Below are 12,877 nucleotides of genomic sequence, written 5' to 3'. Positions count from 1 at the left end.
CAGAGAGGTCCCTCTATCCAGGGCCCCTGGAAAGCAGGGCAGTGCTGCTGGAGGGTGCGCCCTGCTCGGCCCACCTCTGCTAGGAGGGCTCGCTTTGCTCTGCTCAGAGCAGCTGCCTGAGAATCACATGCGGGGCGTCTGTTTCTGCCCTCAGTTCCCCCTCTCGCCCCACCTCCAGGCCCAGACAAGCCCTGGGCTTGGGATCAAAGGGCTCTGGAGCTGGAAGGAGCCTCAGAGATCACCCATCGCAGGGGGTAAACTGAGGCCCAGGGAGGAGAGTCAGGGGCAGGCCTAGAGCCCAGGCCGCCTGATTTGCTGTCCATCGCTCCTCCTGGAACTCATGCCGACATCGCCTTCTCACATCCTTCTTTGCAGCTTTCCAAAGAGGACAAGGGTGTTTACAGAGCAGAGGTTTCCGACGAGCGAGGGGAGGACGACAGCATCCTGAACCTCACAAGTGAAGGTAGGAGCCGGCGACATCAGAGACGGGCCAGGAGGGCCTCACACTGAACCAAGAGATGCAGTGTGACCTGTGGGGAAACTGTCTGGGATCCTCACTTGGGGCAACTGAGGCCCAGGGAAGTTAAGTGACCTGCCCATGGCTGCACAGCTGGTCAGTGGCAGGGCCTGGTCTGTGTGACACTGGTGCCCACGTTCACTGCACTATCCCACAGCGAGCCCAGGCTTCAAGACCTGGAGCCTGAGTTCTCTGCTCTGCGCCCCCAGTGGGCCCCAGGCTCCTCACCAGGCTGGCCGTCTCAGCCTGCAGGAAGACTGTCGTGTCGGCCCATTCGTCCTCCATGTGCGTTGCCCCCCTGCCCCATCGGTCACGCAGTGCCCCAGATCCCCTCCCCACCCCTAAGCCTGTGTTCTGAGAGCTGCTCATAAGGTCCACCAGCCTCTTCCAAGGACGGCCCCACCTGGTGCATCCCTAGGGGAGCCCCACATCAGCTGACCATGCCCTCTGTCTCCCTCCAGCCCTGGATGCCATCTTCACTGAGCTGGGCAGGATTGGTGGTAAGCAAGCCCCCTCTTTGCTCAGCACTGCCGTGATGCCACATAGCCTCCGGGGGACCTCTAGCCATCCTTGGCTGCCAGGGGTGGGTTTAGTTTCCAGCCTCAAAGACTGGGGGAGACGCTCCTCCCTCTTCACCACACTGTGCTCCCCCCACCACACCCCAAAGCAGGGGCGAGCTGGCTGACCCCAGATGTGCCGCCCAAAGGGCCTTGGGGAAGACTCACCCTTCTCCCATGCCTCCCCAGCCCTCTCTGCGACCCCACTGAAAATCCAGGGGACTGAGGAGGGGATCCGGCTCTTCAGCAGGGTCAAGTACTACAACGTGAACTACATGAAAACCACCTGGTTCCACAAGTAGGTTGGCCTTGCCCTGGAGCCCTAGCCAGGCTGGAGGGGGCCCAGCACCCGCCTCAGAGCCCAGTCCTCAGGGCTTGGCAGAGACAGAGTATCTCACCGGTCCTGCTGTCCACAGAGGGAGTCTGGGACCGGGAACAGCTGTTAGAGGCAGAGAAGGGAGGCTCCCCAGGAAAGGTGGGAACCCTGGCACTAAGATCACTTGCCCAGAATATCCATGGCCAGAGAAGGACCATTGTCTTAGACCACCATCTGGGAACTGGGGGAGAGAAGGATGCAGGGACGATGGAGAACCAGATGGTCAAATGCCCTTGTGGGTCTTTGCAGCCTTAGCAAACTCAGGCAGACAGGCTGAGGGGAGAGGTGCAGGCAGAGGGACCTGGGGGTGCTGACGACTAACTGAGGGCCAGGCCTTGAAGGCAGGATCAGGTAGCAGAGACTCAGCCAGGAGCTAAGTGACCCCAGAGAGTTTGGGAGCAGAATTTTCCCAGTGCTTCTTACTTGCAAACCTCAGCCTTGTGGAGCAGACATTACTGCACCCATTCTATGGAGAAGGCTAGACGGACTTAGTCAAATTTGTCATGTGAGTGAGACCAAGGCCAAGCTGAATTTCAGAACAGTGAAGCTCCTTCTCTAGAGTTTCTGAGCCCCGTGACTAAGCCCAGAGGTGTCACTTCTGTGACAAAATACTGACATGGGCCAGGTGTCTTTAGGAATGAAATTTAAGTCAAGAAGGAAAGGAGTTTATATAGTTTATAAGAATCGCATAAGAGTGATTGTGGAAAGAAACGCTGGGAGGTTTTAAGATGAGGAAAAGGATGAAGTGAGGAAGTGGCTCCCACTGGTGGGGTGTGGGGAGGTGGTCACTGACCCTGGAGCACCATTTCCTCAAAGTCCCAGCCTGCAGGACATGTCACAAATATAGATTCAGCGCTGCCACAAGGTTTGATGAATGAATGAATGATGAATGGATGAGTGGATAGATATTTATCAAATATGTCATGGATGGTCACCACTTTCAGCTCACACATCTGGGAACAAAACCCCGTGAGAGGAGTTTGGGGCAGGGGTGCCTGTAGATGGGCAGACAGACAGCCCGTCCCGGACTGAGCTGTGTTAACCATTTCTTTGCCCTCACATTCAGAGAGAAACGCCTGGAGAGTGGTGATCGGGTGAGGGCTGGCACCACCCTGGATGAGATCTGGCTCCACATCCTGGACCCCAAAGACTCAGACAAGGGCAAATACACCCTAGAGATAGCGGCCGGGAAGGAAGTCCGGCAGCTGTCAGCTGATCTCTCGGGGCGAGGTGAGCGCTCCGCCTGTCTGACCTCAGTGAAACCTGTTTAGAAAACCCCATGGTCTTTTGGGGGGGCTCCCATCTCCCCACCCAATCCTAGCACTGCCCCAAGAGAATGCTGGAACAGAGTGGAGGAACAGTCAGCACTGAGCTCTATACCTGTGGGTTGCAGGAGGTGGGGATATTGGGGGTAGATGCCCTGACGCACCTTTTCCCCTTTTCCTTCTCGTAGCTTTTGAGGACGCCCTGGCTGAGCACCAGAGACTGAAGTAAGTTTCCTCGGCGTTTCTCAGTGTGATCAAGGCCCCTGGGGTGCACAAGCACAGGACCCTTCCTGGGAGGCCGGACAGCTCCACCTTTCCCCCGTCCCCACCTCCCCCCTACCCGGGCAGGACTGTCCTTTCACAAATGAAACACCAGGCTTTTTCCCATTTCCGTTTTTCAGAGCCTTGGCCATCATCGAGAAGAGTAAGTCCAGCCATATTTCTGTTGTTTCCACTTCTGAGTTTGGGGCGGCTTCCCAGCTGCTCATGCCTCCTGGCAGGTAGCTGGAGTCCCAGTTTCCCATGGGGTCTGTGTGGCTCTGGGCCGTCACAGAGCTGCCGGGAGACCCGGATGGTGGCAGCGTGAAGACAGGTGGATGAGGAGTCCGAGGATACCTGAGACCGTGGATGTGGATGCGCCTGGTGCGGGCCTGGTGGCGAGTAGGCACACGGCAGATGTCGGTGGGACTCCAAAGGCGGGGCAGACAGGACCGAGGCTGGGCTGATCTTCCCAAGCGAGGCCTGGGAGGGGATGACTTTAAAGCTGAAGCTGGTTCTGGCTGTCGGGGCCCTAGGGCCTCACCTAATCCAGGACACAGCCTCTGAGTTGCCCAGGGGGACCACCAGGTCCACGCACTGGAGCTTCTCTGGGTCCCCGCAACCAGTTCTAAAGCACCCAGTTCCAGGAGGCTGGCTTTCTGGTCTCAGTGAGCCAGCCGGTCAGTGTAGGACCTTCCATGAGGGGAAGCCTCCTGGCAGCAGAGCAAAGCAGCCCCGTTCAACCTGACAGTGAGGAGGGAAACTGACCGTTTGGGGCCATTGGTAGGAGGGGGCATGAGCCCTATATGGCGTCTTGTCCCTGAGTGTCCCCACTTGGCGGGAAGTGCAGGCCATTCACAACTGCCATCTGGAAGGGGGCCATCTGGGGTCTAAGAGCAGTGAGGAGCCCTCGCAGCGGGCGGCCATCTTGGTGGGCGGAGCGCAGCCTGCAGACCCGACTCAGCCCGTCACACCTCCTAATCACCTGCCCCCGCATCCTGGAATGCCGAGTCTCTGCACAGGACACCCCTCCAGGACCCTCACAGAGGGGCCTGAACTCACCACCTGTGCTTGCTAGGGCTGGCCGAGTTGAGCGTCCAGGGAAGTGGATTGTTTCGCCCGCCATGATGGGCCTGGTGAACGTTCCTCCCACAACAGTGTCCATCTCTGGGCCCATCCTTCCCCTCCCCCCTCAACCCTGATTCAGGCTCCTCCTCCCCTACATCTGTTGCACAGACACCAGCCACTTTAGGCTCTTTGCACATCCCTGAACGTGGTCTAGGGTCCGTTCCCACAGCCTCGATTGCGACATGTTGGCTTTCTGCTTAGTGATTTACAACCACAGTCTCTTCCTGCCCAGCGCCATGGCCACCAGATCCCCTCCCTTGACCAGAGTCAGTGTCCTGAAAACTCCCTTCCTATTCACTCCCTGAGCTGGTTCGTCACACCAGTTGTGTGCATTTTGCCAGTTTAAGGCTCAGAGCAATCTTATCACCTTCTCTCCCAGTCCCCAGGGGAGGGGCACCTCACTGTCACCTCCAGGTACCACCAGCCATGATAATAACCTCAAGTCAATGACAGAAACACATTACGTCCCCTATCTTGTGTTTATAAAGGCGAGGAAATAACATAATACAAGTTTAAGGATGTCCTCCCAAAATGATACAAATAAGAAAAAGAAGAATTGCTTAAAAATAAACCTCAACTTCGTGGAACCTGCTGCTGGGAAGCAGCTGTCAGGAAAACATTCATCACTGGGGGTCTCGTTTTTCCCTTCCAGATCGTGCCAAAGTGGTAAGGGGCCTGCCGGACGTGGCCACGATCATGGAAGATAAGGTATTGACGGTTCCCCAGCCCACAGCCGGCAGTCCCACCCTGGGTTCCCTCCTGTATCCATCAAAGAGCACGAAGCAACGCAGCACCGCGGATTCCAGAGCCGAAGGGGCTGGATGCACCAGAGTCTGGCCGAGTGACCACACCTCATTGGTCACATGTAGTATAAAGGAAAGACACTGAGCCTGGTGTCAGGCCCGTGGGGGGGGGGGTGACAGGCCTGTGCTCACCCCAGTTCTACCCCATCTCTCCAGGTGGCCCTGGGTGTCACAGAGTTCTCCGTGTGAACTTCAGTTTCCACAGGAGCTTGACTAGATGATACCTAAAAAGCCCTTTCAGGACTGAAGTTTTTCAAGTCTAATGTTCTAGAAAATGATAGCTAACGTTTTCATGTTGCTTACTTTGTGCCAGGAGGTACTATTCCATTATTTAGCCATCAAGGCAACCACATGAAATAGTGTGTTATTACTAGTCATACTTTATAGCTGAGGAAACTGAGGCCCAGAAAGGTTAAGGGACTTACCTAAGGTCATACAGCTTAAAGGAGCCGAGCTGAGATTCACAGCCTGGCAGCCCAGCTCCAGACCCTGAGTGTTTGGCCATTACACTAGAGTGCCTCTGCAGTAAGAATTGCTCTGTTGAGAATTTTCAAACTTAATTCTTAAATCTTTATGTTAAAGCAATCTAGCCTTATTGGCATGGTAAAATCATAATGAAATATACAATAAAAAGCAATAAAGCAAAGTCCAGGCCATTCTGGGGCAGGTAATTGCTAAAGTAATAACGGCCTGACAGTCTAACTAGTTAAGTGTTCCTGTAGAAATGTTGAGAATGGAGGATGTGGGGTTAGAGTAAAACATCTCCCTTTACTGTTATTACTTTATGGGTCACAAAAAAACACACATAATGAACTTATGTTCAAGGAGCAGCTTGTACTGGGAGCTCCATGGGAGTGTGAAGGTTTATAACCTTCACACTTTACCAAGGGTTATTCCAAGCGGGTGGACTGAGCGTTCCCTTCCTGTCCTTTCCAACAGACCCTGTGCCTGACCTGCATCGTCTCGGGAGATCCTATCCCTGAAATCTCTTGGCTGAAGAATGATCAGCCCGTTGCCTTCCTTGACCGCTACCACATGGAGGTGAAGGGGTTGGAGGTCACCATCACCATCGAGAGGGTCAACAGTGAGGACAGCGGGCGCTACGGTGTCTTCGTCAAGAACAAGTATGGCTCCGAGACGGGCCAGGTCACCATCAGTGTGTTCAAGCACGGGGAGGAGGGCAAGGCGCTGAAGATGTGACGGTCGGATTCACGCACAGCCTGAGGTCTGGTCTGCATGGACCATGAGGGTCAACCAGTGGCTCACAGCCTGGCACAAGCCACGGAGGCGGGGCGGGGGGGATTGGACATTGTGGAACCCGGGACATGGGAGGGGAGTAGCTACACCGAAGTGGAGAAGCATAGACCTTGCTGGGGTTCTGGGAGGCCTCCAGGATAACGGGATCAGCACTGGACTTGGAATGGGAGACCTACGTGCAAAACTGTTTCAACACTAAACTCTCCATGAGCCTTGCCTTTCTCATCTGTCAAATGGGAATTCCTACTCCTACGGATTGTTTATGAAAACCCCTTGAAACCATACACCAGTGATTCTCAACAGGAGGCAGTTTTGTCCCCCAGGGGACATTTGGCAGTGTCCAAATTTTGGGTTGTCACAACTGGGGATGTCCACTGGCGTCTAGTAGGTAGCAGCCAGGGATGCTGCTAAACACAACAGCTCCCCACCACATAGAATTCAACCCTAAATGACAATAGTTCCGAGGTTGATGTACCCACCCCAAAAACGGATTTATCACAATACCTCCTTTTGGATACTGTATTTTCAATTCACTTACGTTCAACGAACATTCATTTGAAGTCTAGCGTGTGCCAGGCTGCAGATGGCATTGGGAGCACAAAGATACATAATATGCAGGCCCCGCCCCCAAGGACACCTCAGCCCAGGAGGAGAGTCAGACCTGGCTGCAAATGACTCCAGGACAAGTCAGATGATCAGGATTATAAAACAGGTCCACATAAAGTTCCACTGGTGGTCAGAGGAGGGAGAGAGGTGTTCATCCCAATTAGGGAAGGTGAGCTTTAAAACACCTTCATGAAACTAGCAGAATTGGTTGTTGGGCCCTGAAAAAATAAGTTGGATTTGGTGATGGTCATGGGAGGAGATTTCAGGAGCAGGGGATGGTGAGAGCAAAGGTGCGGCGTGGGGGTGATGCTGCCTGGGTGGCCTTGGATGCCAAGCTGGAGAGTTGGATGACCTTCAGGACTTCCAGCTCAGGGCCTCTGCCTGGCGGGACAGATACTGGTTGGCCTTGCTTGCTGGACCTCTGTACGGAGCTGGGCATTTCACCACCCTCCAGTTTCCTTCTTTTTAAAAATCAGATTGGGAGGGGAGGGGTTTATAAAGTTAGAGATGTTTGTTGTAAAATTTTGGAAAACCTTGAAAATGTTGAAGGAGAAAATAAAACTCATCTGTACTCCCAACACCAAAACAAAACACCCACCTCTGATTTCTGAAATGATTTCTGAATTTAAAGGTAGAATAAATCACTCCTACATTTACCACCTACACACGCATCAAGGCATGATGGGTAACATATCCACAGCAGCTACAGGTACAGTCAGGCCAGGTGTTCAGTGAGGGGGGCGAGGGGGCCAGGTGTCCTGCCGTGCCCTGGCTGGGAAGGAGTATGGAGGATTATGCAGGTGTTGGAGGCAAACACACCCAGGCTTAAAGCCAAGCACTCACTGTGTGATCTTGGGCATTTTTTTTTTCCTTTGTCTGGGCCTCAATTTCCCATCTATAAAGCAAGAAGTCTGAAAGGTCATTTTTGAGGGTCCTTTCAGCTGACACTACCTCTTACCTAGGAAGACTGTGGACAGGGCAGCTCCAGGGTGGGGCAGTGGGGGTGGAGGTCCCTGAGACCTTTCGCTGTTCTCTGTCTTAGCTCCTCCCACTTAATCCCAAGTAAACCCCAAGTGCCACTCAGGTGGGAGAAAGGACCTTGCTAAAAGATATTGTGATAAAATTTTAAAAATTTATATCTGGTCTTTGTTCTTGGTTTGGGACACACAGCTCCTAAAACCCTTCGGATCTCCAGGGTGAAAAGAGCGTCTTTTGTATACTAATAAGATGGCTGGTGACTGGGGGGCCTTTGATAGCTTCAGGATGGGAGCTGGTCACCAGAAAGACCAAGGCAGGACTAAAGGGTTGGAACTTTCTGCCCCCAGCCACCTCCACTTACCTCTGGAGAGGGGAGAGAGACTAGAGGTTGAGTTAATCACCAGTGGCCAATGATTTAATGAATCATGCCTAAGTACTGAAAGCTCCATTAAAAATTGCTAAGCGACAGGACTCCAAGGGCTTCTGGGTTTGTGGACACATCAAGGTGCCAGGAGCGTGGTGCACTTAGAGAGGGCGTAGGAGCTCCCTCCACACTCCCCGACTCCTTGCTCTGTGGACCTATGCATCTGACTGTCCATTTGTATCCTTCATAATAAACCAGAAACTGTAAGTAAAATGTTTCCCTGAGTTTTGTGAACCATTCCAGCAAATTATCGACTGAGCAGGGAGTCATGGGAACCCTCGACTTATTGCCAGTTGGTCAGAAGTACAGGTGACAACCTGTGGAGTCTGACTCTACCTCTGGGTGGTTAGTGTCAAAATTGAATTGAATTATAGGACACCCAGTTGGTGTCTGGATATTTGGAGAACTGGTTGTTGGTGTTAAAATAACCCACGCATTTGGTGTCCCAAGTGTTGTGAGCCAAACCAGCTCAGAGTTATGAATCAACCACCTCCCCAGGGGTCTTTCCCATCTTCATCTATATTTCCTGAGCCCAGGGTAGGTAGCGGTAGCACACCGTCATCCAACAAAGCCAGACTCCGCAGCTTCACGTCTTTCACACTCTGCAGCCTGAACCATTGGCCTTGACTTTATTCTCCTCTCCTTAGCCTATTCCCAATGGCCTCCACTCCTGCCCCTGGCCTGGGCCACTTCCAGCATTCCAATTTCTGAACCCCTCTGATTCTTCCATATTTACAATTCCCACTTGCTCCTTGTGTTATTCTTTTTTTTTTTTTTTTTTGCGGTATGCGGGCCTCTCACTGTTGTGGCTTCTCCCGTTGCGGAGCACTGGCTCCAGGCGCGCAGGCTCAGCGGCCATGGCTCATGGGCCCAGCAGCTCCGCAGCATGTGGGATCTTCCTGGACCGGGGCACAAACCCGTGTCCCCTGCATTGGCAGGCGGACTCTCAACCACTGCGCCACCAGGGAAGCCCGACTCCTTGTGTTATTCTTTACTGGCTCATCCTGGGAAACATCTCACTTGGTCCAGCCTGATCCCTGGTACCCTGCATGGGACTCAGAAAGTCAGAAACTTTGTCTCTTATCTGGTGAAACCCATCAGCGAACACATGGTCCTGGCATTCTCCAGGAGCCCTCCGTGGATCTCTTGGCACGCTGGACTTCCAGGGAGCCAGGCAGGGCGTGCAGGCTGAAGGAAGGCCAGCCAGCCAGTGTGTTCCCCCTTTATCATACCAGCGGCCCCTCCCCACACCCGTTCTGCCACCTTTCACATACCAACCCCAGTGCCATCCTTGGCCTAAAGAATTGAGAGCCGAAAAGAGGGAGAGAATGAGGAATAAGAACCCTGATGGGAAATGCCTGGCCTTTGTAATAATTAACCTCTACCCACTCGGCCTCCGCCACCGCTCATCAGATGCTTTCAATACCTCAAAACTTCCAAATCACTTCCAGCAGCTTGGGGTGACATTTTCATGCCAAAAATAGTTTCAGAAGCATCACTTCCCAGATGTCTCTAGCTAGAGGAAGCCAGATAGTTTATTTTCAGCATTTGAGAAAAGTTTCAATTCTGAGGCGGGAGGAGTTTCAGCCAAGAAGTGCCCTGGGTTGAGAGCAAAACAAATTGCACAGCCTGTGAGGAATGTGCCCCTCCTCTCCTGGGCCTCCCAGAAACCCTTGTGCCCCTGGGCCGACTTTTATATCACTGCTTCCTGTGCTATAGCAGATCTAAAGAAAGAGAAACACGGGGCCACACAAAAGCCTTTTCATTCCAATTATAGAAATGTTCATGGCGAAATGAGACTTTGGGTTTGCTTGAAAATACTCCAGTTTAAAAAATGGAAAAAAAGTAAGAGGAAGAGAAATAAATGAAATAAAGAGAAATAAATGAAAAAGTTAGCAAAACATTGTTGATTCTTGAAGCTGGTGATGGGTATATGGTTACCATGCTCTCTACTTTTGCATGTGTTTGGAATTTTTTTCATAATAAAAATATTTAAAGACTCCAAGGGAGACAAACCCTTGGCAGTCTTTTCATCTGGAGTCATATGAGTTACTTATCCAGCAATTAGTCAAGGACATTAGTTACAGGCAAGTGAGCACAGGGTTCCTCTCTGGCAGGCAATGTATACAGCCTGCTATTTTTCAATCACACTAATTAAAATTAATGGTAACAGAGATGTTCTACAAGAAATAATTATCAAGTCATGGCTGTAGTTTAAAAAAACATTATACATCCAATTGATTCGTTGACTCTGTATTCATTCAGCACAAGTTTGCTGAGCTTACTATGTGGCAGGAACATAAGATTTACAGCTTGGTGCTATAATCTGAGATCCAGCTTTGCTTTCCTTGGTGTGTGTGCCTTAATTAAGTAATTTAAAGTTTTTGTGTCTCGTCTGTAAAGGAGGGCTGCTGTGAGAATTAAATGAGGGGATGCTTGCCGAGTAACTAGCGTGGTGCCTGAGAGGATGGAAATAAATGGCAGATTTCCCCACCCACCCATTCCCTGTAGTCTCAGTTGCTGGGGAAGATAGACGGGCTAATCCAGCTCCCACAGAATTCAACAGTTCCTTCTGCACTTTTTTGACTGATGACAGTACAGACACTTACAGAGACAGGAGTCCACAAACCTCAGAAGGGATTTTTAAAGTAGCATCTGTTGTATTCTTCCAATGATAGAAGTGATAAATGGTTGCTGTAGAAAAATTGGACGAGACAGAAAAGAACCAAGAAGAAAAGTAAAAATATCCATAAGCTGAACAGACTTGTGGTTGCCAGGGAGGGGAGGGAAGGATTGGGAGTTTGGGATTAGCAGACAGAAACTATTATATATAGGATGGATAAACAACAAGGTCCCGCTGTATAGCACAGGGAACTATATTCAATATCCTATGATAAACCATAATGGAAAAGAATGTGAAAAATAATATAGACATGTATAACCGAATCACTTTTCTGTACAGCAGAAATTAACACAACATTGTAAGTCAACTATACTTCAATAAAATTTTTTAAAAATATATCCATAGGGCTTCCCTGGTGGCGCAGTGGTTGAGAGTCCGCCTGCCGATGCAGGGGACACGGGTTTGTGCCCCGGTCCGGGAAGATCCCACATGCCGCGGAACGCCTGGGCCCATGAGCCATGGCCGCTGAGCCTGCGCATCCGGAGCCTGCGCTCTGCAACAGGAGAGGCCACAACAGTGAGAGGCCCGCGTACCACACACACACACACAAATATATATATATATATATATATATATATATATATATATATATATATATATATCCATAAACCCTCCAACCAGAAATAAATACAATGGAAGACACTGTTTATTAACTAGCCTAACAGATATTCCCAGCCCTTCCCCATTGCCACCTCAACTCTCAAGACTGGAGAGCAAAATATTCACTTTCCCAGGCTCCCTTGTAGCTGGGGGCAGCCACAGGACACAGTTTTGGTCAGAGAGACATAAACAGAAATCTGCTGGGGCTCTTTGGTAGGCTCATGTTCTCAATAGAAGGGACAGACACTGCAGGCACCAGACTACCCCCTTTCCTCCTTCCTGCCTCAAATGTGGACATGGTACCTGGAGCTGGGCAGCCATCTTGTGACCATAAAAAGCAGATTGCAGAGATGCCAGCCCAACATCACCATGCTGCTGATGCCAGGCCTTCAGACCCCCAGACAACTTATGAAAGAAAAATAAATCCCTCTATGCTTAAGGCACCATAAGTCAGGTTTTCCGATCTTTTGAGCTAAAAGCATTCCCAATTCACACACCACTTGTTAACATTTTTTTGATGTATTTCCTACCAGTCTTAACAGAACTGAGAAGTCTTACATATAATTTTACATTCTGACTTTTTTCCCTATGATATGACATCATACAAATTTTCTCACATCACCAAAAAGCATTCCAAAACCCTATGTTAGTGTTTATCTATCATGTAACTTATATCATTTCCATGTTCCCAGAAATAGTTTCCAATTTTTCACTAGTAAATGAGCCTGGGATGAACATACTTATATATAAATCTTTGCTTGCATCTCTGAAAAATTCTCTTGTGTAGATTCTAGAAGAGGAATTACTGAGTCAAAGGACATGAATTACTGGGTCAAAAGCAGACTAGCTACATGGCAGGAGTGAAAGGGAACTAATTGATTGTACCCTGGCCTTCCCCTCAGGGACACAAATCAGAAGTTAGTCAATCATCCAACATATATTTATTGAGTAGCTATTTCACTCCAGGCACTATGCTAGATCCTGGCAATACAATGATGACTGAAATAGACATGAGCCCTGCCCACATGGGAAATACCATTTCTCAAATGGCCACCCAGAAAGATGGTGACTGGTTTTTATTGAACCATGGCCAACTGATGAAAGGAGAGGCTCACCATAAAGCTAAAAAGCAGAAACCAAATGAGAAAAATATTTGTGATCTCTATGGAAAACATAAGGCTAATATGCTTAATATACAATTGCAATCCAATCATATCATGACTGGTATGCTATCATCAAAAATGATGCAAAAAAATATTTAGAGGCATGGAAAGATGTACAGGATAGGTTTTAAAAATCAAAAGGTAGGGCTTCCCTGGTGGCGCAGTGGTTAAGAATCCGCCTGCGGTGTCCTGGCCCGGCCACACGCCGGCCACACGGTGGTCAGGCGCTGCTCTTGGGAGCCCAGGGAGCCGGGAGAGAAAG

General features: G+C 50.4%; 1 protein-coding gene across 1 annotated transcript in view; it reads left to right on the top strand.

The window, feature by feature from the left end:
* Positions 1–7,246, top strand: part of MYOM3 (myomesin 3) — a gene marked incomplete at its 5' end in the record, with an annotated part of 45,295 nt that extends 38,049 nt beyond the window's left edge. The window contains 8 exons of the mRNA XM_082615111.1: positions 376–463; positions 979–1,017; positions 1,264–1,372; positions 2,517–2,680; positions 2,904–2,940; positions 3,117–3,139; positions 4,754–4,809; positions 5,844–7,246. Of these exons, the coding sequence (XP_082471237.1) occupies positions 376–463; positions 979–1,017; positions 1,264–1,372; positions 2,517–2,680; positions 2,904–2,940; positions 3,117–3,139; positions 4,754–4,809; positions 5,844–6,104 (777 nt within the window). The 3' untranslated portion in view covers positions 6,105–7,246. The remainder of the gene's footprint in view (positions 1–375; positions 464–978; positions 1,018–1,263; positions 1,373–2,516; positions 2,681–2,903; positions 2,941–3,116; positions 3,140–4,753; positions 4,810–5,843) is intronic.
* Between the last annotated feature and the right edge of the window lie 5,631 nt (positions 7,247–12,877).

This window comes from Mesoplodon mirus (genome assembly GCF_964341445.2).
Source record: "Mesoplodon mirus genome assembly, chromosome: 3".
NCBI classification, from domain to species: Eukaryota; Metazoa; Chordata; class Mammalia; order Artiodactyla; family Ziphiidae; genus Mesoplodon; species Mesoplodon mirus.
This window is presented reverse-complemented; position numbering and strand designations above follow the sequence as displayed.